Source organism: Artibeus jamaicensis, unplaced genomic scaffold, assembly GCF_021234435.1.
Source record: "Artibeus jamaicensis isolate MK-2021 breed Jamaican fruit bat unplaced genomic scaffold, CSHL_Jam_final contig_354, whole genome shotgun sequence".
Classification (NCBI taxonomy): domain Eukaryota; kingdom Metazoa; phylum Chordata; class Mammalia; order Chiroptera; family Phyllostomidae; genus Artibeus; species Artibeus jamaicensis.
Window position 1 is genome coordinate 40542999 of NW_026521803.1, and position 27395 is coordinate 40570393.

The following is a 27395-nucleotide window of genomic DNA, read 5'->3' on the forward strand; positions in this document are numbered from 1 at the left end:
TATTGAAATTGCAAGTATTATGAAAAAAGAAGAGTGATTCCGTTGCCACCCTATTTATTATTTATTTTTATTGGTTCACAGTAAAGGAAGTTTTAGTTAATAGAAGCGACGTAAAAAAACTCCCACTCAAAGTGACGCCCTCTAGGGGCATTTCTGTGCATTGCTGTGCCTGGGTAGCAGCCTTCCCCCAGGAAGTTATCATCGTCCTGGTTTTGTTGCAAGGAGTCTGGGGTGGTTCACACCGTGGTAGAATAACACATCTGTATTTACCAACTATCCAGCAAAGCTTTCATTTAGAATGGAAGGGCAGATAAAGTGCGTCTCAGATAAGGTCAAATCCAAGGAGTTCAGCATCACCAAGCCCTTATTATATGAAATGTTAAAGGGGCTTACCTAAGAAAAAGAAGATAAAAAAGATGAACAGTGAAAGGACAGCAAACTCACAGTTATTAGCAAACACACCTAAAACAAAAGCAAACTGAACAGACAGCTAGATCAGGAGCAGAACCATAGAAATGGAGATCACATGGAGGGTTAGCAACAGGGGAGTGGGAGGAGGGGAAGGGGGGAGAAGGTACAGAGAATAAGTAGCATAGATGGCAGGCAGAGAATAGGGGGAGGGCAAGAATAGTATGGGAAATGTAGAAGCTAAAGAACTTATGACATATGGACATGAAGTAAAGGGGGGGATGGTGGGGAAGGGGTGTGCAGGGTGGAGGGGAATGAAAGGGGAAATAGGACAACAGTAATGGCATAATCAATAAAATCTATTACAAAGAAAAGAATAACACATCTGAGCCATGTGTCCATAATGTGTCAGGTGGAAATACTGAGAACACATGTAACTGAAAATCTCAGGGAAAGAGAGAGCAGATGGGTCTTCCTGGTGTGCATATTTGTGAGTGGTGCTAATTGAATTTGCGCATAATATACACTGTAAGTAAGAGTATTGGTAACATTTTTTAAAGATTTTATTTCTCTTTAGAGGGGAAGGAGAGAGGGATAGAAACAGCAGTGTGTGGTTGCCTCTAGTGCGTCCGCTGCTGGGAACTGGCCTGCAACCCAGGCATGTGCCCTGACTGGGAACTGAACTGCGATCCTCTGGTTTGCAGACCAGTGCTCGATCCACTGAGCTACACCAGCCAGGAATGATAATATTCCCTTTTAAATAAGTGCACTTGTGCTGACATTGTGTTTAGCTAGCACGTTGTTTTGTTGGGCCCTTTAAAGATACTTTGTGTATATTCTTGACATACATTTTTAAATCAAAGCTAATCACTTCTGCCCTGGCTGGTGTAGCTCAGTGGATTGAGCGCGGGCCTGGGAACCAAGAAGCCATGGTTCGATTCCCAGTCAGGGCACATGCCTGGGTTGCAGGCCAGTTCTCTCCCTCTCTCCTTCCTTTCCCCTCTAAAGATAAATAAATAAAATCTTAAAAAAAAAAAAAGCTAATCACTTCTGTTGCATTATTTAACCAAATTACTACTACTGGCATACATAAGGGACAACAGATCCTCACTCACAAGTGCCCCGAAATAATGTCTTCAGGCCCCCACCATTACAAAACAGACATTTGAAACTGTAGAAAAGAATGTTCAAAATAAATCTATGGGATTTTCTGCGGATACCATCATCCAAACATATTCTGCAACAGTTTTGCCTTTAGCAAGGTGACAGAACCGCACAATTCCTGTGTGGGATTTTACAAAATCGTTTATCCGAGGCATCACCATGTACCCGTCATCCACCTAAAACACAGCTCCCATTTCTGTGTGGTTCCGGGAACGGCAGTGCGCATGTGCACGAGGAGGGGGGTGGGCGGTTATGGCTCACCCAAGTTTATCCAGAGGATGCACAGCGAGTTGTTAGGAAAACTGCCTGGTCCAATCCACTTTGTGGGGGACAGACTCATGTCCTGGGAAGGCAGGCGCGAAGAGCCTCGAGTTGTCCAACATCAGAGCAGCACCCGTGGCACCTGCCTCCGTGCCCTGACTCTCATCCTTTGATGGGATGCTTAAAACATGTGAATGGGTGTCGGCATTGCTCTGACTCACTTTAGTGATTCTGATTGTGCTGCTGAAAAGCTCGTTTTATTCCCCTTGACTCTCAGTTTGTGGATTAATGGAGAGCAGAGTGCTAATATTTGATACTCATTTGAGAAGAAGGGACAGAGTCAAACTATGAAATAAATGTAGTTGTTCAGAAAGTACTCAGAGAACGTACTGCATTTTAAAATTGGACAGAATTTCATTAGTTTAAAAGCCAAACCGGATTTTGCAAGAAAATCAGACATAAGCAAGCGTGTTACTCATCCTTCCTTGCCTGTTCCTCAGTGTGGGGGTGTGGCCACCTCTTCCCAGATGGTGTCCGTGGAATCCTCCTGTGGGCACAGATCACTATATGGACACTTCCTCCCAGGAGCACTGGCCCTGCCCGGGCCAGGTCTGTGAGCAAAGCTCCTGGAGTTTGGCTCCGCCTCTGTCAACTGGAGGTAGACCTTGCTCCATTACTGCCCATCTCTTCCATTTCGCTCATTTTTTCTCTTCTTTCTTTCGTATTTTCTTCCTACAGCCTGACTAATTTTATTACATTTATTTATGCAAACTCTCAGGACATTAAACACTCTGATCAAGATCTCCAGCAGTAGGGAGGCTGAATGTCAAAGTCATGGTGGTTGCTAGGGTGCCCAGAAGGCTCTGTGGGGCCTCACTTTTCCTCCTTTATCTCCAGGTGAGACTTCGCTTTAGAGAAGAAAACCCGTCTCAGTGCCCTCCTGGGTGATCTGGGGGGGAACGCGGTCTTCTTCTACCTGCCTTGTAGCTGAGACAGCACGTGTTCCCAAGAGCTCTGTCCTGGGAACCTGGGGACTGTCTCCATTTAGGAAGCTTCTGTATTTATTGATTTCAGGCCAGAGATGTTTTTCAGGTTTGTTTTTAAAATTTCTACCTTTTCAGCAAATCACTGCCCGAGCTCTGCAGACCGATTTTCTCCGTTTCACCTGGTCAATAAGCCTTTTTCTCCTGCCTTTCAAAACAATGTTATCAATAAAAGGGAAGGACCTTTCCTGTGGCTTCCCTTCTATTCCTGCTGCCTCTGTGCCCGTGGTTCTGACACTGGGTGGATGATGGTAGGACCGGCAGAGCTCTCCCAGATGAGAAAGCCTGGGCCCAGGACACGTGTGCTGTTTGAAATGGTCTGCAGCAGATCTGGACCTCGCACCACCTGAGTGAAGATGAGACAGCCCCCCCGGGCCAGGAAAATGGGGCGAGGGCATCCTGTGGGGAGACATGCACACGGATTTGGCCGCTTTCTCTCCCCCAGTGAAAATCATCACAGTGAATCCCCCTCACTCTTGTGCCTGATTCATTCCCAGGTGGTTTCTAGATACTCGAGTGTTTGGGAGCGTGGGGAAAATAAGGAGTCCATCAGGTGTAGGTGGAAGGAAACCAGTGGCCTGCTGCTCAGGGTTACGTCCTTTATGAATCTTGCCACCTGGCTTGTCCCCCTCAGCAGCAGCTGCTTTACATGTAAGAGATCACATCTGTCACCTGATGAGAGGAAACTTGGGCCTCACTGTCCCGAGCTGGAGAGGGGGCCACACTCTGCTCAGCATCACTGAGTTAGTTACCTGTATGTGTTGCAGGTCAAATCCACAGCAGACCAGCTGAGACAGGGAGTTGCCTGCAGGGGATTTATTGGAATGTGTTCTTGAAATCAACACTTGACAGGGAGGGAGGGGGGAGGAAAGTGGGGTTGGCCGAAGAAGGAGCTGCAAGGCAGTTGGAACCTCAGTCTTGGCTAACCTTGGGGAGCTATGGAGCTGGGAAGGCTCTTCAGAGTTGTCCTGAATCAGGGGAAGAGGAGGAGCAGCTTAAAAGCCCCCCGTTAGCTAGTTGTTGGATGTAGGATGGCCCAGAAGAAAGGATTCCCTTTGGCAAAATGGCTCTTTTTGCCAGTTTTCCAATTTGCCAGGTGTTGATGTTTTTGCACCCAAAAGTAGACTCCGCAATTTTATTTTTATCAGCTATTATGGTTCCTGTTTTTGCACGTACAAGGTAATCAGTGCGGTACAGAAGTCTTCACGAAGTAGTTTGCAACCCATTTTGCTCTTGGTTTCTGCAGCATTTACCCAAGTCCTTTCTCTAAAACGCTGTGTACAAAACATCTAAGTCTGGAGGACGGCCTCTGCAGACCGCCTTGTGCCTCTCTGGTGGCGAGCATCCTCCAGTTTACCCTAATGAGAGGACAGGGAAACAGGTTTAAACTCGGGACTGCCTAGAAGCATTCCAAAGAGCATCGATGTAGAATAATGTCCACGACCCAGTGGTTCTTAGCTGATCTCGGTTGAGAGCAAGATTATTTGTTTTTAAAAATACAGTGCATACTCTGCTGTGACCTCCAATAACTCTGTAACTACCTTTAAAATGAATTACGTAGGTAAAAAATTCAATCCCTATTTATCATTATTACTGGGTTTAGCCGACATTAAATTACTCTATCAGGATCAACATCGCTGAGCCCTTTCACTCAATTTTTGGACTCCCCTGGCCCTGGAGAGATGGACCCAGTCCTTGGACCAGACTTCGAGTAGCACTGCTCTACCTCTACTTAATGATCAAGGTGAGAAGTGATGCTCCGGAGAAAAAAAGCTGACAGTACCCGGGGGTTTGCCTTCTGGTTCACTCCTTGGCAATTAGAACTGAGTGAGTCAGGTGCTCCCCAGGATCCCCGAAGTGGACCAGGTGATGTGCTCCTGCTGACATTTGCCTGGGAGGCGTTGGGTTCAATAAAATCTGACTCCAGGCTGATTGAGTCATTGAACGTTCTGAATGTGGCCTGGAAACAGCCACTGGAGCAGGGATGAGATGAGTACGGTACGGAACTGGAGCTGCCTCTCTGAGTGGTTATCACTGGCTCACTAATGCAAGAAAAGCGCCTCTTAATGGGGGGAAAACCGCACCATAGGCACAGGTGTAGATCTTTTTCGGACAAAAGCAAGGATATTCCCCCATGAGGAATGTGGGTGGTTCGGCTGTACCACTACAGGTGCCTGTATACTCATGGACAGAGAGTGACATTTCGCAGAGTCCTTCCAAGTGCATGACTTCCTTTTATTCTCATGTCACCATTCAAGGCCAAGGGTGCATGTGCAGATGCTGATCTGTAACAGATGGATCGCCTGGGATGTAAGAGTGAAAAGGGCAGCAGTTAGGTACGAAGTGGAGTGGACAGTCGGCCAGTACACCTCTGGTTCCTTAGTCCTGACCTTGGAGTGGTAGCATTCAGCTACTGAGTCTGCGAACTGAGACCCCGGAGGGCATGTGTGTGCCACTGAATAAGTGGGAACTATTTTTTTTTTTAGAATAAATACCATCTGAGTAGTCATTGGTTACAAAGAAATGGAAATGAGATTTTCTTGGCAATTTTCACCTTCCCTCAGCACTTCCTGAGTGGGATTCCTTTCCTGTGTTGCTCTCTGTAATAATTAATACCTGCACTTCTTAAACCACATGCGTTCCTCAAGGAGACTTTGAGCAGAAACGGTATTCCATTGGCCTGGACCGCAATGATACTTACAAATCAGAACTATTCAAGCAGAAGTTCAGTAAAAGTAAATTGCATGAGTTCTAACACTCTGTAGTAAATTTTTAAACTTTTAAAAATCAGGAATCTATAATAAGTAAACCCATGGTAGAGAATTTCCCTTAGAAGTCCTTTGCTAACATTTAATAAAAATCACTCACAGATTTATTAATTTGCTCATCAAAAGAGAATATGCCTATTTTTACTCAGCCATTACTCTATTTTTTTGTATACAAATGTAGTAACAGTCTAGACTTTATTTATATAATAATGAATTTTGCATTTTGTTACTCATTCACTGTAATGAAAAATTGAATGTAAAGCTATAACTCTCCACCTTCATCATATAGGTTAGTGAGGATGACCAGAGAGATTTGGTGTCTTTAGTTTTACTTCCTGGGGTCAAAGCTTCCATGATAAACATGATCTCTTTCCCAAAATAGTTTCATCTTATGTCTAGATTTGTTCTTTTTGATGATATGAAATACAGTGTTTTCAAAGGCAAACACATTAAAAGTACAGTTCTGATAATGTGGTAATATACCTTTATGGGTCACGTTCTATGGCATCATCTCCAGTGATTGCCACAGTATTTCAACCAAGTTTAAGTGCAGAGATTTTATCTCCATTTTAAAGAAGAGGAGACTAAGAGAGTGAAGACCACATCATCAGTATGATGGTAACAAGTAGAATTAAGATGTTCCTGGAAGGAAGAAAAGTTGATCAATATATTTGATTTTTTTTGTCTTAGTCTTTACTAAATTGAGGAATAGCTCCCATTTTCAGATTTTTCTTGAGGCAGATGAGAGTACTAGACCAGGCAGTTCATTAGTTGGTATCAGGTCCTCGCTGATTAAAAACTTGTAGAAAATTGTCATCACTATAGTGCACTGATCTGTTCGTAGCTTTGGTCTTTATAATCTTAAATAAAAGAAATAAGTGGTGGCTAAAAATTAATCAAGAACATGTTGATTCTGTCATTCAGGGGCATCCAAGGGCCTACAAAATGCAGCGAGAGAGAGAGAGAGAGAAAGACTGTGTGTGTGTGTGTGTGTGTGTGTGTGTGTGAAATCACAGCTGCCCCTACAGGGCTCTGTCTCTGGGTAATAAAGGCATGTACATGCCCTGGCACAAAACGACATGTCAAGTGTTACCCTGGGCAGACAGAGCCAGTGTCCATCCTCTAACTGGGCAGCTCAGAGGAGTGTTGAAAACCAACCAGATATACAGGGTGTGTTTTTTGTCTGTTTATTTAGTTTGTTTTCTTTTTGCCTAACGCTGTTAACGCTTAAAAGGACAGGAATTGAAATAAAACAAGCATGACTGTTTTTACAAAGTGGATTATACGTTTGCTAAATTTAATACAATGAATTGTTTATTGAGAATGTGGAGTATGATGATAAAAAGAATCTAGCTGTTGAGTTTATAAGTTAAGGAAGGGATTAGATATGAAAACAGTTAAAGCAGATTTCCAATGTAAAGCAGAATTAGATGCATTCTGTTGTAGAAATTCAAACAACATGCCCCGGAGGAAAGTCGGGGGACTCTTAAGGCCTCAGTACAAGGGAACTTGAACATCACTGGCAGGCAGGCAGGTGAAGGGTAGGAGAGAAATTTTGGAAAGGGTAGAAATGATTGCTATGCTTAGGCACTGGTGAATGCAGACCGACTTTGGAGCTCAAGAAGAGAGACCATATGGCCACATGGAGCGCTGTACTTAGAATTCAGGTTAAATCCATCGATCATGGGAAGCAATTAAATGTATTTCATGAGGGTGTAATATAGTTCAATGTTTATTTTAGGGGGAGATATTTTCTGACAAGAACAATGACAGCCTAGATGATGTGAGTTATTAAAGGAGAATAACTGGGCAGTTTTGTAACAGCCCAAGTGAAAGATTTTAAGATTCCAAATTAGGATTATTACTGAGAGAAAATCAAAAGAAAGGGTTGATATAACAGAGATATGGATGCGTACCCTATCAAGCAGGAGCCATAGTGAGTTATGAAATATATTATGTTTTAGGGTGCCTGTGAAATGCACTTTGTATCTGTGGCCTGTGTGCACTGTGAAGAGTCCAGCGTGATCTGACTCTCGGTTACATGCACGGTGCTGACGTAGAATGAGGTATAGAATTCACATAATGATTGCATTTCCTTTTCTGCCCTTCGCCCTATAGTCAGAGTCAGATAAGGAGTCTGTGCTTCTCACTCTTTGTGCTCATTTGCAATAATAATAATTAATAACTGTGAGTATTTACTGTGATGTCACAACACTATTTTGAAAAGGATTAGGAACCTAGGCAGCACAGGTGAATTTTGTCTAGTGACTAATGAACCAAGATTCTGTCATTGTTGTTCTTTAGATGATTCATAAGAGGTTTCCGAGGGTATTTGCAAGTGAAATCGGCATAACATTGTGAGTTCTACTCTGCCCCACACAGAATACAGGTACTTGTTTTTGACTGTGTTTTTCATGTGTTGTTTACTGGTTGTTGGCCATGTTGTGGCATCGCAGAATGTACCCCCACCCTAACCAGAGGCCTTTGCTGTGGGGAGGGGTACTCATCCACCTCTAACAGTCAGCCGTGAAGGTTGTGTGCAGCCTGTTGCGTGTGGCTGTGCCCCTGTTCATCCGTGCACCTGTCCCTCCATAGACATGTGCCAACTGAAGCATGCCATTAGGTAGTTCTACACTTGCAACATTTTTCTTTGCTAAACATACTTTTTCAGAGCAAAAGGATGGTAGATTTTCACTAGCATCATGGGGCTCACTCCACCTATTAAGATGATTATAGTGTGCATCGTCTCTCAGATTAACTGTCTGAAAGCATCTGATAATCATGCATCCATCTCAACACTTCAAAGTCGGTTGTCCACTTTTAAGTGCACAGCTTGTCCTGACCTTACAGGGACATGGAGCTTAGACTCAAAGCAATTTTCTGCTGGCAAATTTTGGCAGTGAGTCCAAGCCTAGAGATGGTCCTTGCTAAGGGAGGGCACAGTGCCAAGTGCTGGGGAGGAGGGTAAAGTTCAAGGGCTCCTGAAGCAGGTATGTGTGTGAGTAGGGGAGAGAGAGAGAATGTGTGTGTGAGAGATAGTGTAATATCTTCGTGTGCAGGAGTGTGTGTGAGAGGGTATGCAAGACAGTGTGTATATGTGAGAATTGAGTCGTGAGAGTATATGTGTGAGTGTGACTATGTGTGAGAAGGCATGAGCATGTGAGTGTGTGTCTGTGTGCATGTGTGAGACGTGGCGGTGGGCAGAAATGGGGTCCCTGTGTAATGGGAGAAGCCTTGAAAAGAGCAGGGATTAGTTAAATGAATCAGAAGGGCAGGTTCTGTAAACACGATTCCCTAATCAGATTTAGAGACACAGCAGGCCTTTGATTAAAGGTATGACCTGTGTATTACACATGGGTGTTCGTGGTCATCGAATCTTCCTGAACGTTTCACACCATGGCCAGCCATCACGTGTAGACACACCTAACCCAGAGAGGCTCAGCTGGGCGTAAGGAGCCCTTAGGAGAGTGCCCATGAGAAGTGGGCACAGGGGCAGTACTTGAGGTGTTAGCAGCTTAAAAAACACGTGTTTCCACCCATCACCTGTCTTTGTCTCAGGGCCCCCACTTTTGCTGCTAGTCGTTGCAGTGCTAGAGTTCAGGGCTCTTACAGAACGCCATGAAAGGAACCTTCTGGTAAGTCCTACAGTGTGGGGATGGGACCTACTGGAGGAGCTGAGTTGCTTTAAGATTTGGGGAGCTCTCAACTGGTGGGGGGCAGGTTGCCTGCTCCAGGGGGAGGATCCTACTGTAGAGGTGGCAGGTGGGCTTTTCTCCTGCTGGCCGGGATTTGCAAGCCTGGGGCAGCCACAGACAGCTGGCTGTACATAGAAACCGTTAAGAGCAGTGCCTGGAGCACAGGAAGCGCACAATCATTCAAACTGTAATAACTCTCAGCTTTCTTCATCTAAAACTAGAGAGAGATATGAATGTAAGTGTAACCCTGAGAATGACTTCAGAAAATTAAGTAATTCACTCTTTTTCAAGACTACAGCTTCTCTATGTGCTAGATAAGCATCCTGGACATGATCCCCTACGTCACCCCACACTGAACAAATCTAAATTATCACTGGTGCCGGAAATTCTTTTTTTTTGGTATTATGTAGTCCTGACTAAAAACTACGGAAACTAAGGGATGAATCAAGTATTTGGACATTCTGAAGCAGAATATAAACGCAGCTGTTCCAGTGCAGTGGAAGGAGCAGTTAACAGATCTGTGGTGCAGCCCTGGCTACTATGGCTCAGTGGATTGAGCGTGGGCCTGCGAACCAAATGGTTGCTGGTTTGATTCCCAGTCAGGGCACATGCCTGGGTTGCAGGCCAGGTCCCCAGGAGGGGACACATGAAAGACAACTACACATTGATGTTTCTCTCCCTCGCTTTCTTCTTCCCTTCCCCTCTCTCTAAAAATACATAAATAAAATCTTTTAAAAATTCTTAAAAACAAAACAAAACAAAACAAGAGATCTCTGGTGCAAAGTAGCGGTCTCCTCAACAGCTTCCCTAGAAGGAAAATGCACCAAGCATGCAGGTTCCACAGTCATGGTCCATCTTTTACAATTTCAGCTCCTGTCTTTTACAGAATGAAACAGACGTCTCTAGGACAATGAAAAAAAAGGGTCGTTCTTTGGTAAATCAGGTTTTCACGTTCATATTAATTGAAGCCCAGAGTGATAGCAGTTCCGGGGAATGAGAGATGGTTGAAATGACAGACTGAGGCCCGGGTCTCCCAGGTTATGAAGGACAGGAAAATGTGTAATTATTTCTGAGTTTCCTAAGGTTCCTCTGTTCAACATAATGTTCTGACGTCCTGGAGAGACAGGTCCAGATAGGAAATGCAAATCAGACACACGCCCCGGCTGCTGACGCTGGGGTTAACCGTGCAAGTCGAATGCACGGTTCTTGGTATTTTCAGAAAGGTTTTAGTTGAACTCTCAGGCACATATTGATTTAAAATTCCGACTTCAGAGAGCAGTGTGATTTTTTTCAGCTTCAAATTCGAAAATGTAGAACAGGATGTGGAGACCAATGTATCGATGGGCTTATATCCATAATTGGTAATCACGAAAAGGAGAGCAAGGTGGGAGGTCAAGGCCCCCTTAAAGAATGCAGTGATTTCTAAGCCCAGTGATTAACAGAGTAGGTCTACATTTACAAATGTTCTATAGCAAGTCCCTTTGCTTGGAATAAGACCAAATCAACGTATTATACATGTTTACTGAGTGCTCAATTCAAGGAAAATGTCTAACCCTGGCAAGGACAGACCCCAGTCAAAAATAACACCCCAAGTTCCTATCTTTGGGAATGACAGCAAATGCCTTTGGACATGAGATGGTTTACAGAAAGAGATGAAATTGTCTTGCTCGCCAGGGCAAGGCAACACTTGCCCCCAGCCTGTCCACCGTGCACAGTAAACACAAGTCTGTCTTTCCAAGACTGACATCCTTTTGTGTGCTGCTGCCCGGCCTAAGAATTATTTTTGCGAATCTCCATATCGCTGACTCTCTTGTAAGTTAATCTCATCTCACATGAATTTTTCACCAGCTTCACTCTGATGTTGATAAAGGAGATGGTTCCATCAAATACATCTTGTCAGGCGAAGGGGCGAGTTCCATTTTCATTATTGATGAGAACACGGGGGATATTCATGCCACCAAGAGGCTGGACCGCGAGGAGCAGGCCTACTATACGCTCCGAGCCCAAGCGCTGGACAGGCTCACCAACAAGCCCGTGGAGCCGGAGTCGGAGTTCGTCATCAAGATCCAGGACATCAACGACAATGAACCCAAATTCTTGGACGGCCCCTACACTGCCGGGATCCCTGAAATGTCTCCTGTGGGTAAGTAAAGAACATACTACGTTTGCAGTATCTACTTTTAGGGCATTTGTATGTAAAATTAAATCACCTTATGTACTGAAAAAAAATCACTTTAGTCTTTGTCTAACGGTTGCCAGTTAGGGTGAGGGCATTGTTGGAGATGTGTTAATTAGCAAGGACCCAGATTCTAGTATTCAACACGTTATTTTATTTTATGGAAAAGTGGGGGGTTCACCCTTTTACACAGCTGTCTCAATGTCTTCAAGGAATGACTTAGTTTTTACATTCCCTTTTCAATTTAAAATTAAAAAATGCCATTCCCACATGCCAAGGTTTCTGGTTTAATCCCCAGTCAGGGCACCTGCAAGGGTCCATCAATGAATTCAAAATGAGTAGAACAACAAAATGATGTCTTTCCCTTCTCTTTCTCCCTCTTCCCCTTCCCCTTCCTCAGTCTCTCTAAAATCAATAAAAATAAGACAAATGTAAAATAATAACTAAAATGTTGCCTAAAAGTTAAATAGTAACAAGTTAAAAAAGTAAATCTTCGCAGACACAGCCCTGTGATGATCTTTTATTTTCTATCGCCTGATAGTAGGATAATGATTTACTATTTGAAGATTCTCTCTGTGGTCAGTGAGTTAGGCAGCTTGTCAGTGGCTGGCCAGACTGTCCTTTGAATCTGCCGGTCTCTTTGCTGCAGAGTATTCTTGAACCACAAATGTCTATCCTCATGGACCCACTAATCTTTTTCTATTTTCTCCAGAAACTTAAATGCATGAAAAATTTTATTGAATTTGTAATAATGGGAAAGTGATCCTCAGTTTGAGATATATAAAGAAATGATGGTTGTTTTGCTCTGAGGCCTTTTGAAATTGTCCAATTACTGGAAAAATAGAAAGTAAAGTACTTCTACTATATACTTTATATCAGATATTACACTCTTTTAAATTTCATGTGTGCTACCTTTGGAATAGTTTCAGCCAGTATGTCCTTTAAATATGGATGATTGCATAAAACAAGAAAGCGTTATGGGACTGGAATAGAGACCAGTTGCTTTATATGTTTATTTCCTGTCGTTCTTAGTATCAAAGAAGGGTGCTTATTTAAAATAATGATTAAACTTGTATTTTAATGCATGAAAATTTTACCCAGCGTGACTTGTTTTACTTTCGGTAAAGGTCATTTCATTCATTCCAAGAGTCAGTCAACACATCCACTCTGCTGGGACATAGAATTGCAAAGCTGTGGACTGTGCGTGCCCTTTAAGGGAGATCAGAAGTCAGTGACCCAAGACTTCTGTTCCTATCCGATGGGGGAGGGAAGATTATTTGGGGCACCATGGCTCTCGCTGCCAACAGAATCGATGCTGTCTGTGGTCAGGAAAAATCTGACCCACACTGTCAGTCGTTGCCCCCGAGTAGCTTCTATGTAAGCATTTCTTCGATCATGCAAGCTTTGTCCACACTTTGTAGAGTCCACACCTTCCAAGTGTTTCATGCTGTTGTCGCTTAACCATAATAACAAAGCCAATAGCGATAGCAACAGCAACACGATGGTGGAGGTTTTAGAAGGAAGAGGAGGAGGACACTGTCCTCCCCAGATTAGTGATGTTTAGCAAAGCAGGGAGTTTTGTGGAGCAGTAGGGCAATTCTGTTCAGCTCCATCATTTTCAGGGGCACTGTGGGAGCTCTCCATCTGCTTGGCGAAGTCGTCTCCTTTTCTCCGCGGACTCTAACATGCAAATTGGATTAATGGGAACCTTGTTTTAGAGGCTAAAGCATGACGTGTCGCTTTGGTGGCAATGGTGTCACTGTGATAGCATACAGAATGGCCAGTATGTGCACACATTATTTTAGATTTTTGTTTGATCCCAACAGGTTCAGACTTTTCAGAAACTGATTTTCAAGTCTTCCGGATTTAATTGATACTGGTTGAGATCACTGGGTTAATAACAACATTGGAACTAAGTATCATGGAGTTCTAGATGAAATGCGTTATATAGATATTTAGTGAGCCATTGCTTATCCAAGTATTTAATTCTAACCAAATACTTGTAATACCCACTAACTAGTATGGTATGTATAGCACAAGCCTTCAGTGTTTAATATTCAGGGTTACTTTTTCCATTATATGTTTACTAATTATAAGATTTAAAACACACAAAATCCTGAAGGATTGTTTATTCATTGCCAGAAGAATGTAGATAAGCATGGAAAATTTAATCGAGGGTATGTCCCTAGGTATATAGTAAATTAATGAACACTTCACAAAAATATGTATTATACACAATCATATTACTTGAAGTATACGTTTCATAAGTTTATTTATTTAATTTTTTTTCCTTTCTAATGAAATAGGAAATCAATACTAACTATGTCACTAGAATGAACAGAGCTGTAAGATGGTGCATTACAGAGACTATAGAAAACATCAATATCATTGATCCTAACATTTTTAAATAAATCAAAATTTAATTCTTAAAATAATTTTCAAATATACATTATTTGCTATTTGGTCCCACCAGGCATCTACCAAAGAGAAAGAGAGAAAACAAGATAAAATAAAACAAAACAAAAACCATTTTCAGAAACTTTTAAAAGATGGTATTATATATATTACTTCATAATTTCCACCTAATTTTAAAGGAAATGTTAAGGGAAATTTTAGAGGTATTACAACATGGACATTAATGACGTATTTAAGGCATTTAGAAAGGGAGATCTATGTAGGAGTACATCTAAAAGAAATGTTAGGTGAAAAATGCCATATTTCCAAGAAATTATTAAAGCCAAACTTGAACCTTAGAAGAATCAGTGAAAAGAGGACTTTTCTAACTCTCATCAGATAGGATATAATTGATAAAATACTATGCTTAAATACATCAACTAATCAAACATACTTAATATTTTTAGTATTGCACTCTGAAAGAAATAAAGAGAACGAAGCATGCTAAGTGCTTCTCCTGGGGAATAACTGCATCTGTGGTAAAATAAAGAAGCAATGTGACACTGTAGCATCTGAAATGTAGAAAAACAACTAGGAATACAATTATTACAATTGGCATGTTTTTTCCTCCTTTGGGAGGTTTGGTTGAAATTTTCATTTCATGCTTTTGCGTGAAATCAATTAGTAGAAACAAATGAAAAATAAATAAAACTATTACTGAAGAGGCAGGGTAGCCAACTAATTAATCCTATAATCTTTGTTCCACTAATAAAGTTTCAGTCCCTGTCTGGCTTTGCTTAGCTGCAGCCGTGAGATTCTGAGTGTCAGGATGCTCTCATTTGTCACGCTGTCTTCTGGACAGTGATTGAGACTTAGAGAGATTGCTCTTGATAAAAACTTGTTACCTCGCTCTGATGGATGAGATGCCAGAAATTTTAGTCCCATCCAATTCTGAGTATTTCCAAGTCTAATAGGCATCATCAATCTCATATTTTTTTCCAGTCTCTTCTCATGCCCCTTAAATATTTCCAAGGGCTTAATTAGCATTTATCATGGTGCTGTCAGATTTCCGTGGGCCTCAAAACAAGAAAAACACAAAATTAAAGAGAAATCTAATCTTTCGTGAGTGCCTATGTTTGGTGGCATTAGGAAGTTTTTAATTCATTGGTTTTTGGGTTGGCATGTAGGGACCTCAGTGGTACAAGTGACAGCAACAGATGCTGACGATCCTACGTACGGCAACAGCGCCCGCGTGGTATACAGCATTCTCCAAGGACAGCCATACTTCTCGGTGGAACCCAAGACAGGTAACGACCCAACTGCAATGCTCCTCAGAAAGTCACCATTTCTACCCTGGCATAGAATTAGTATTAGTTATTTTTATTCAGTATAGTTGGCGCTGGTAACATTTTCACAGTGCTTCTCTCCATACGTATACTGTGGTAATAAGCAGCATATTATTTATAAAGACAATAGCACCTTTTAAGAATATTCTAAAAGTATTTCTCAGTATTCCTAGCTATCAGATATTTTATATTAAAAACTCCTTCTGCTGCTATCTGCTGACCATTCATGGAATTCTCGGTTATTCACCTTTAAGTTTCATTTTTGGCTTCTAGAATTAATTCATGGAGGAATCACACACAGTGAGACCCGATTCTCAAGCAGAAATCTCCCTGCCATGTGGCAGGGTTTGTGGTGGGTTCAGCTTCCCTCCCAGGGGCTGGATTTTTCAGGCAAATTCGTGTAAACATACCAGCCAGGATGAGAACCTGAGAAATCAAAGACTCACTTAAATGACTCATTTTTAATTTTAGGAGGAACAAATTGCTTTGCAAGATTGCCTGGATAGCATCTGGGGCTGCTTGGCTAGGTGTTGTGTTTTGCTTTTAAGCGGAAGTAGTTTACTTTAAGTCAGCATATAATTTGGAGCAGTGTCTCGGTGATCAAATAATATTTTATCAGTTCTGCTTTCTGGCCCTGTGCGTGGGGAAGACGGGGCGGGTGTGAGGATGGGTGGGCATGTGCCGTGGATTATCTTCATCACTGTGAAAATCCTAAACTCCCTTATGTTTTAACAACATTACCTTTATCATGGAGAAGAATTCAAATAGCCAAGTTTAGGATTATAAATATTTGATAGTGCCTATGATCCTAAATGAATATTTTAATGCCAGCTTCCCTGTTTTTCATGTCTTTTAAATAATGGCAGTATTAATTCATTCTCAAATCACTGCAGGAGATAAAAATGTAAATGTCTTGAGAATGGCAGTTGTATTCATGCATGAACAGAGGAGTGAATTTAAGTCTAGCTCATCATTCATTAGAATTCTCAGACTGCATTCTATGTTTTCCACCAGTGGTGGTGGTGGAATTTTGAAGCCACCGGGAGAGTCTAGTAGAGAATAGTTCTGATTAAGCAAGTAGTGAAGGAGAAATAAGCAAAAGTATTCTGTCTGTGATGTGAATCCTGTGAATGTAGAAGACGCTAGTGGCGGATATGATGATAGACCTGAGAACTTGAATTCACACGCCCACCTGTTCCCTTGCATATCCACTCTTTGCAGCCTAGAAAGACGTTGACAAGGCGCTGACAATTTGCTCACAAATTATACATTCTTGTATTATATAAGGTGTCTAAAAATAGCAGGTATTGTACCAATTCCAAAAATTAAATATTTTGCTTCTGTTAATGGTGGGCTTGTGATCATAGCTTTGTTGCAAGCTAATAGGTTTCCCGTAAGCCCTGTGTAGGTAATGCGTCACTGGTTGGCTAACTGGGCAGTAGTCAGTAGGTCTCAATAGCATGGGATCACATTAGTAGTACTTTAAACTTAACTTCAACTCCCAATTCTAAAGGATTATATATGACAAGAGATGAAGAAAGTTTAATTTTATTTTATTTCGGATTTTTAGTGTTGTAATCTTTAGTACAGATCTGTTCTGGTAATTTCTATCCTCTCTGCTAATTGATAATATGGAGAATCTACTTTTTACTCCCCAAAGTGTATTTTTCTGATAAAAATAGAAAATTTTCAGTTCTTAAGGGCATGAAGGACTGTATATTAAATGTAAGTTAGGCTTCCTTACCTGTGTCAGTATTATTTTTATCTATATGAGAAATAACATTATTTTTCTTCATCTCTAACACTAAGAGTTTTTAAGAAGAAAGTAAAATTTTTGGCAGGAAAAAATTACTGAAAATACACTAATTCAAGATTGTTAGAAAATAGACCAGGAAATCACTATTAGGTATGGCTCTCTTAAGTTTTTTAACTTCTAATTACTTTTATAAAAAGAATAATATTAAATTTATTATTCAGGATATTAATAATCATTATTATCACTTATTAATTGCATATCCTAAATCTAGCTTTGCTAAAATCTCCAAGGAAGCTCACGATTCATCACAGCGGTGTCTACAGCCCCAATGATCAGAGGGCACTCTATTCTCTACCTTAATTTCTCCACCCATAAAACAAGAATGGAAAAACCAATGTTGACAATTTACTGCAACAAGCAGGTAGAATGGCACTAAGGCACAAGACAAGGCAGTGTTAAAAGGACTGACTGCAGAGATTCCTGTCACCTGTCTTCATAACGTCCCCCCATTTACTGACAGCCTGAGAATCACCGCAGTGCATTCATCTATTCTCTAAACCTGTAAGCAAGGAAATCCCCTTTTTTTCTCAGTCTCACTTGTGGCAGGTTGGCTACCGAACTTGCAGTTCAAAATGAAAAGCAGATTTCAGGATGTTGTTGGCAGGATGAACAACCAAGCCTGGGACCAGTGCTACTGCCCAGGTCGCAGAGCTGTGAAGACAGCCCTGGGAAGTGGATGGAGTGTTGAATAGCACTTGTCATGTAGGAGCTCTTTGCAGACACGGAGGTGTGACTACAAGGTCCCAGCAATACATGGGGAGGTGTGGAAGTAGGCTTATAGTTGTCCATATGGAAAACAGTATCATCATAAACACTGATACCAGAATAAACTGGTGAACTGTAAACCTGCTTCTGCACTGCCCAGGACATTACAAACCCTCCTTCCAAACAGGCCCTTCTCTCATGTCCCACCCCAGGGAGTGGCTCTTGGTGTGGCCCCCTCTTGCTTCTGGCAGGGCTTGCTGAAAACCTCCCCTCCCACCTTGCACAGTCTCTTCTTCAGATTATTTGTGCCAGCCCTGGCATTCTCTGACATTCCAGAAGCTTTTGTCTTTACTATAGTTGGCTCTTTTCTATCTTTTTAGGGTTTTTTTTTTTTGCTTCACTTAAAAGTAGACAAGCTCAATAACAAAGGCTTAGACAGAAAATTTGTAAGTAAAGACAAAGGATTGAGAAGAGATTCACCTCACACACCTAATGGATGCTGCACCCACACAGCATGAATACCCTCAGGGTCACGTTCCCTGGGGCATGTGATGGCCCAGACTCCCGACAGGAATGCGAAGCCTGAGTAAGCAGGAACGAAAGCTCCAGTGAGTGTTTGGGTCCCACCACTAATGTGGTACACACACAAATTGTTAAGAAGATCGCATGGTAAGAGTACGCATAAAAAAATAACCCATCGTCAGTGACTGGCAGGGCCTTAGAGAGTCATCTAAAAATGTATTTCTGTCTTAAAAACAGGCAGCTGTTGAACAGTGACAATGAGAAATTTACATGCATAATAGCTTTTGTGAATACAGATTATGAATAAATGAAAAGTTCATTTCTGGGTTACTGGGTCAGATGAAAAATTAGTCAGAAAGCCTAAAGTCTCATCCAGTCTCTTCCAAAGGCCTATAGGATATAGTCTTCTTATTAGAGTAGCTAAGATGATTGATTATTGAAATTAATAATCAGTAGTATTGTCTTCCATACACTCGCACAGAACTGCAGGGACCTGACCACTGTGACTGCCCTTCACCGCTACAGAACCATCATGTTAACGACTTGCTTTGTGCCTATGTGTCTCTATGATACACAGCAGGTGTGAACCTAATCCAGCACACGGGACTTCCTCCCCCAAGGCACACAGTTTAGGTTTAAAAGCTAAGAGCTAGCTAAAGTCACAGAACTCTAAATCCATCATTTTTTTGCATGTCCCTATTTAAATTCAATTCTCTCCCAATTATTTCATTCTTGTCAAAAATGTTTCCTATTTGAGGTATTTAGAAATTACCTTTGCCATCTGCATTACTTTGCAAACCTTGTCATGAGTTTTTTGCCTTGGAAAAGTGTTATTTATAGGAACTGTTGTAAAGAGACAATTACAGGTGTGAAAAATGAGTGACTCTGCTTGCTGGAATTGTCTGCTAAATACTCTGTATTTCCTGCAAAAAGAATGCCACTGAGCCAGTCCCTGAGAAGATGAGGCTGCTGTGTTTTCTTGGCTGGCTGGTTGAGGTGATCTGGGCCTCTCTCCATCACAAGTGTGCAGGGATGGAAACTCACAGATAGTGATACTGGGTGAAAAAGGGACAATGAGCAGAAATTAAAGTGTAAAAATGAATGTGTAGGAAACATTTTTTAATTCACTGTTTTGCCATCAAGATGAAACATATTTCTTGGTAAGAATTTTGATATTCAGTGCTCAATTTATTTAGGAAAGCATTGCAAAAAAGAGATGATTAAAATAAAAAAAATAAAATAAAATAGTGAAAATGAGAAAGAGAGAGAGGAGAGATGGAGATGTGTAAATTCCAGAACTCTTAGCCGAAGTTTGTTTGAAGTTGGTCCCAGTGAGTGTTAGTTTGCTCAGTGCTAATTGTGTGACACATTAGTTACCAAAAGTATTGAGGAACAAGCATGACATATTCACACAGCCATCAGCGTGTAAATAGCCAAAAGAATGAAGTACAGGCATTATTAAAAGTGACTCTCTGTTACTGTGATAGTAGCAACAGTGTCCAACACAATTCGTATATATTAGAATAAGTGAAGGTAAAACAGCAATAGAAAAACCTGGCCCTACTGAAAGTATAACTTAAATGCTTAAAATGTCACTGCTGCTGTTGGTGTGTGCATGTGTGTGTGTCTGTGTTTGTATTTAAGAGCCAGTGCTCATGTCTAAACAAGAATGTGGATCCTTAAGACAGAACATTCTTGAACTTAGAATCTCAGTAACCAATAGTTCATTGCTTAAATTATTCTTAAATATTGAAAAGCTTGTCTCACCTGTTCCCCACCCCTAGAGTAGTTACCAAGGCATATAATATTTTGAGGTGTAGGGCAGGCCTGGTGTGGTGTAACCTCGGCTGATAAGTTAGAGCTGAAATGTAAGATGTACAGGCTATTACTATATGTATCCATTAGAGAATCAGCCTCAACACAGTTTAAAGTTAAATTTCAAAAATTTTGATGGATATGAAATTATTTTTATGCTGAACATCTTTATCCAAATTTGTATGTAATTATTTTCTTCCCGAAGAGCCATCCACTATAAAAAAACCCACTTTCTCCTTTGAAAAGCCCATGATATCAGGCTTCCTTCACCCCATGTCCAAGTCAGTAGGATTTAAATTCTAACTTCCCCCTGAAAGGTCGAATCTGTTTAATAAAATAGAGTGGGCATTTTTTTAAGCTTGGTCAATAAACAGAGGTGTCCTAGGTACAAAGGCTGGGCATTGTCTTTGCTGGAAAAATGGAAGTGCAAGAAAGGATAAGTAGGAGTCAGGATTCCTTGTACTTAATTACCATACTTTGCTATGTGTAATGAGCACCCACATTTTCTGCACATTATACATGGGATTGTTACCCATGGTATGTAATCATTATACCCATGTATAATATGCATCCTTATCTTTCCCTCAGAAATTTGGGCAAAAGTGTGAGCATTATATGTGGCAAAATGTGGTAGTAAAGATGGCCCTATATTAGTATTAGTAGTTTCAAGGACTTTAGGCCATTATTAAATAAATACATTGTTCATTAATATTTTCTAGATGTACATATACTAAGTATATTATGTTAGGTATGTATACCATTTTATTATTTACCTATAACATAGTTAAACTAAATTCCATCCCCTAATTAGACATAGCCTAAGAAACTTAATAAATTATGTAGTTATTAAAATAAAATAACTTATTCACTACAATAGTGATTATTGAGTCAAGTTTCCCCATCAAGCAACGGGCGAGTCTGAAATCAATTTGTCATACACCCAAAGCATTAAGGGCTGTCAATAGTAAATGCAATTGATCGGAAACAAACAGCAACCAAACACGTCAATATTTTCAGTGGTGTTGATTTCTATTAGCACAGTCATTCTCCTCTGGAGTGGATTTCCTGAAACCTTCAGATACAGCATAAGCTCACACAGCATCATAGCCACCGTTTGAAATGGTGCTTTGCTTATTAAACATAAACAACCCTCATTTTCTTATAGAGCATTCCTATTATTCTGCTGAAAAAGCAATAGTAGGGACCATGGCTGAAGGGGATTCACATCACTAGGAATTAAGTTGTTGGAGAGCATGAAAGAGAAGATAAGGAGAGAGGTTTATTGTCAGACCTGTACATGTGACTGCCCATCATTCTAGCTAAGAATTTTGTTTATTTATAGCTTGATATTTCCTGGACCGTATTCCATAAAACTTAAAGATAATCCTCTCTAATGCTGAGAATCCTACTCTTCCACATTATAGCATTTTCTGTGTTTTGTAATATTGTATGTAATTATCACATCCCTTTGGCTGTTAGTGTGCATTAAAATGAATAAAAACAAACAAAACTCCAAAAGGCAACCTCTCCAGAGGGACGTGCTACCTATGACAGTGTTCTTGGCCAGTATGAATTCAGTGAATCACGAGGCATTTTACTGGGATTTGAAATTTTACAGGAGTCATCAAGACCGCCCTTCCAAACATGGATAGAGAGGCTAAAGACCAGTATTTGCTTGTTATCCAGGCAAAGGATATGGTTGGTCAAAACGGAGGACTCTCAGGAACCACATCGGTCACCGTGACCCTCACTGACGTCAACGACAACCCTCCTCGCTTTCCTCGAAGTACGTAAGCTATTCTGTTAAACATCACAGGTATATTAGCTTTCCTTGTCATCCTATAAAATGTCTTTAAAAAGGAGTTTTTCCCCCCCAAACTCTTCTCAGACAAATACTTCTCTTATTACAGCCTCCCACAGTGGTGTTGTATCGGGCATGCTTTTCAATTAGCAATATAGAGCCTACAGGATGTGGAAAATAAATGGAAGCAATCATACATTTGTGTTTTTCTCTCTTAAATATATAGTTTTCCTACTTACATTATTTGAATATTATACTATATGTTTCTTTATGTATTCACATTTTATTTAAGATTATTTAAAAATATTCTGTAACTTACACAATGAATAGTATAAAATAATGTTTTTCACTTGTTATTGTGCATTTTTTTAGCCAGTTCATGCATGTTGAACATTTCTTTATAGTTCTACCACATCTTGTAAACACTCAGTGTTTCAAAAAGAGGTCAATCTAAAGAGCCAGAAAACCACATGCCCTCAATTGAGTTCCTTTGACCAAAATGGCTTTTGACTTCATCAAGAACAGGTAGAATAAAAAATTATAGAGATGTCCTGATTATAAAAAAGTATTTTATCTCACTCCCTTTTAGTTGTTTTTTCCCCTTTTCTTCTAAGTGCATGTGGTACTTCTTTAGAATGTTCAAGAATGTAAGGAAATTGTATAGACTACAATGTCTCCAAAATGCTTGTTTGATAGAAATGGGGAACTAAGCTCCCTCATAAACAGACCTTAGAGGCAAATAATGTCTAACAAAGATGATTTCTCTGCAGATATGAATGTCACTGTTTACTTTCAAATACTGCTTCTTTAGATATTTTATTTTCATAGTATGTATTTTAATATTTTTATTACTATAAAGCAGTGATTTCAATACCCCTGCCCCCCAAAAACCCTCACAACTTTAAGTTGTTCATTAAAAAAATAAATCTATACTTAATTGTACTCTTGACAGCCCGTAAAGGGTAAAGTGAAGATTGTAGAATTAAAAAATACAAAAAATAATGCAATTATATTGGGCTCATACTACATTTAACTGTTTCTCTTTTTTTTCACTGTATGGTGATAAAAAGTGATACTTAGCATGTGTGCAGTTTCAGTTGTCATGATTTAATAAGGCACACGTTTTCTAGCTTATTCTTTAGATCTTCTCATATTTATTAAAGTGAAGAAAGCCAAGGACACATCCTTAGGTTTTTCTTTTTTTGCTGACATTTTCTCTACCATTTGGTTACTGTTCTAACCTTGAGAATTTTGGATTTCAGCTAAGGACAACTCTGGCTATGTAGAAACAAAAATGTTAAGCATATGTTGTAATCATTTCTTTAAAAACCAGTCCCTATTCACAAAATTTAGAAAATTGCAAACACCAATGATTCTCAGCCTAAAATATGATCATTTTGTGTACACTCATCTTCCTTCCCACATTCCTCTCCAGGAGAAATCTTTCTCTGTGAGAAAGTGAATACGTGCCATGTTTGACAGCCTGAAGGAAATGGATTAGGGTGGAGGAAGGAAAAAAGTGGATGATTAGAGAAAAATGGTGACGGAGCTTTGTGCTCCGAGGAGGTTCGTGCTCCGAGGAGGTTCCTAGTTCTGAGGATGGCTCACGTAGTCCCTCTTTTTCCCAAGACATTTTTGTTTTTATTTTGAGTTGAGGGCTATCAAAGAGGAATGTTTACAAGAGAAAATTTTTTTTAAGAAAATACATTATTTTTGTTTCCCTTCTCTTTCCTCCTGTTCAAATAATAATGAGGAACCATTGTACTTCATTAGTCCTACCTACAACCCACACAATTAATTTTTATCCTTGATAAATTTATGAGCTGAAATAAGACTAAAATTATTTGTCATGCACTTCCTTGTCCATTTTTCTCATACTTTGTTAGTAATAGAAAATCATATATAAATTCCAACATTAAGTCATCAGAACTATTGGGACTTGTATTGGCCAGTTTGAAGCCTAGCTACAACTAGTTTTATTTTTAATATTTGTATTATAATTTATTTATATTCAGTTGCATATTATATCTATGATTATTTTTAATATAAAGCAGCACATTTGCCAACATCAGAAATATATTGTAGAGCTAGAGATTTTTCTCTTGCTTTTTCTCAGGCCCTATGTTTCTGTGGGTACATATTGATTATTGTCTGATCATCCCTCTGAAATAGCTTGTCTCATATTGCCTTAGTGTCTTCTTTATCAAAAAAACAAAATCAAGTTCATCAAAGATGATACCAAAAGTTACATTTTCCCTCATTTTGCTTGGCAAAAGTTCTCGCTCATTTTTGTTTTGAATTTTAAAGGATCTTACCAGTACAATGTCCCCGAATCACTACCAGTGGCCTCGGTGGTGGCCCGGATCAAAGCTGCTGATGCAGATATAGGAGCTAATGCTGAAATGGAATACAGAATCGTGGATGGCGACGGACTGGGAGTTTTCAAGATTTCCGTTGACAAAGATACTCAGGAAGGAATCATCACTATACAGAAGGTGAGGTTCTGTTGGTTTTCATTGTCATATGGGGGCTTCACAGAGATCACTTTACTGAGAAGCCAGATCTGCCTGGACAGGAACATGCATTAGACACGTGAATGGTCACATGGAACCACCATTATTTTCATTTTAGGAAGAAAGCTGTGCATTCATTTTTAGGTGTCATCATCTTGAGGAATCTTGAGTGATGCATAATCTACTCTGTCAATTCTATTCTCTGACCAAACCCAGCACTTATCCATGGCTCTGTAACAATAAAGGCAAATGTGTTCAGCCTTTTAAGTGACCTACTTGGAGCAATGACTATGCTTCTTCATTGATTGCTTAATAATGAAACCCTAAAATTAACAAAAAAAGCCTTTGCAAGCAAACTAGATAAGCACTCCACATACAAAAATAATAATCAATATACTTGGACATAGAAACCAAGATGTTGAAACTTCCCACATTACCAGTTTTTTAAAAAATGTGTACTAATTGAAAAGCTTAAAGAATTTTTTTAAAAACTTTATTTATTTATTTTTAGACAGAAGGGGAGGGAGGGAGAAAGGGAGAGAAACATTAATATGTGGTTACCTCTTGAACACCCCCTACTGGGGACCTGACCTGAAACCCAAGCATATGCCCTGACTGGGAATTGAACCAGTGACCCTTTGGTTCCCAAGCCAGAGCTCAATCCACTGAGCCACACCAAACAGAGTGAAATGCTTGAAGAATTTATACAAACAAAGAAGGTAAGTTCTTTATGAAGTTCTTACTTCACAAAGTAAGTTCTATGTGAAGCCTCTCATAATACCCTCCATATAAGTACAAAGAAAATTATTATCATCCCAGCTAAAGTCTATTTTCCATGGTGTTTTTAAAGTAGCTCCCGACACTCATTAGATATGGGGAAAATGAGCTTTTTACTCTTTGCTCTGTATAGACATGATCTTTGACAAATGTTAAATTTTTTAAAGTACCCAAAGAAATTATTAAAGAATACACACTTATTAGCTCAAATATTTGAAACACTAAAAATTGAAATATATATATGGAAATTCCCACTTCAAAGAGGCTGGGATTTTATCCAGTCTGACACTCCAGGTGTACAACTCTGTAATTAACTCTCCTCAATAATTAACACATATCAAAAAAGAAAGTTACATTTCAGTTGTTATAGGAAAACATATGCTTGATTTCAGTCCAGTAGGCAAAACATTTCCTCAATTATTTCCAGCGGACAGCTGCTGTGGTAGCCCAGCTGGCGACAGTCTATGGAAAAGTTATAATAACCAGGATTGGCCAACTGTTGGTAAAATATTTTGTTTTGTTGTCTAAAATAAAAGGAATGCAGTAAGGTGAACTGCTGCTTAAAGATTTCAAAGATTCGTCCAAAATCAATCTGCTCAGATCCAAGAATGTTTAAATATATGTGATATTACTGTTTTGAGCACATACATGTATTTCATATATTGTAATGACATAGAATAAATAATTGGACAGATAAATATGTATTTAGTGATATCTGATTCAATATTAGAAAAATTATCTTTGATTACTTAATTTTATGCCTTAATATTTTAGAGAATTATTAAAAAGAGAACTATAAAAAACTGGATAAGAATGCATTTAATTTTAAATTATAAAACTCATGCAAAAACTACAAGGTGAAAATTAATTTTAACTTAATATAGAGATAATTTTTATTTCCAAAACTCCACCCCCAAACTCATTTTTAAAAATTATAATGTTTCATGGTCTGCTAATATATTCCAGTACCTAACCAATACACGCAGAATTCTTAGCATTATTTAAATAAGCATAAATAAGAGGTTCCAGTAAGAGTTGATTAAAAATAGTGGATATGATATAGTATTTACTTTTCTCTGCAGTTCAAGCTTAGTGATTACTGACTGTTTTTACTGAAAAAAGTTGTTTATAGCATTATAAATTCATCTTATTTTTAGGTGGGAACTGTTGATTCGCAATTTTCTCATTTTCAAGAATTATTTTATCAATTTGTTAAAAAAAACTTGATTCATATCTTCTGCAGTTATTAGGCCTTGCACTGCCCTAAGGTCTTACATTAATCTAGTGCTTGTTCTCCTTAAAATCCTTAAGTAAGGCTGATGTTTATATTTCTCACATGGACACCAAAGAGCTGTTGGATTCCTAGAACTATTTAAACTGGTGTTCGCCAGGTACATATTCCACTGTTCCTCAGTTTCATTCATATTCGCTTAGGTGCTAAGTCACTTTTCATTCTTGGAAGCAAGAGGAGTTTTCTTCTAGCACCTCACACCTTCCCACCTCCTTTGAGAGTCTCCTATGCTCTGCCCCATACCCACTTTCCCTCATCTTCTAAGTCTAGAAAAGCACCCCTGTTCTTCCTTCTTTAAACCAAACAGGAAAACAAGGGACATAAAATGGTCTGTACAAACTGTTCTCCCTGTTCCAGGAGTGGTGTATGTTCTGTGTGTGTGTTTCCCTTCAGTAACGGGAGCCTGGTCTCACACAAGGGCAATGACCATGTCTTGGTTCCACAGATACCACGACTTTTTCGTAGACTTAATTGTGGCCCCAGGGATTGGAGTAAATGTCGGAGGCTCCGCACAAATGTCCAGGAGAGCTCAGACCCCATCTGCAGTCAGCTGGTCAGTCCCACTTTACTCCTCAAAGATTTGAACATGGCCTGAGGAAGGAGTCGCATAGAGGATGGATAACTCAATTCCCCGTGTAGACGAGGAAAGGGAGATAATCTGGCAGGTCCACCTGTGCAGATTCACCCTGGGAGAGAACATGTGAAGTTCCGAGAGTTAGGAGTGTCATGTGGAACGAGGTGTTGACATCCGATGAGGCCATGTAGGTGGAGAGATGCCTTCATGCCTTTGCGCCTCCTTCACAAGGTCATGGTTGGCAAATAGGAGCATATAGGTACCAGGATTTGCAAATAAGAATAGATTATAAATAATTTAAAGAGATATTTTAGGTACAGCTACAA

The 27395-nt window shown here is 40.0% G+C and overlaps 1 protein-coding gene across 1 annotated transcript in view; it reads left to right on the forward strand.

The window, feature by feature from the left end:
• CDH7 (cadherin 7) overlaps positions 1-27395 on the forward strand; it is a 119920-nt gene that overhangs the window by 38622 nt on the left and 53903 nt on the right. The window contains exons 3-6 of the mRNA XM_037128714.2: positions 11188-11482; positions 15097-15216; positions 21732-21899; positions 24222-24409. Of these exons, the coding sequence (XP_036984609.2) occupies positions 11188-11482; positions 15097-15216; positions 21732-21899; positions 24222-24409 (771 nt within the window). The remainder of the gene's footprint in view (positions 1-11187; positions 11483-15096; positions 15217-21731; positions 21900-24221; positions 24410-27395) is intronic.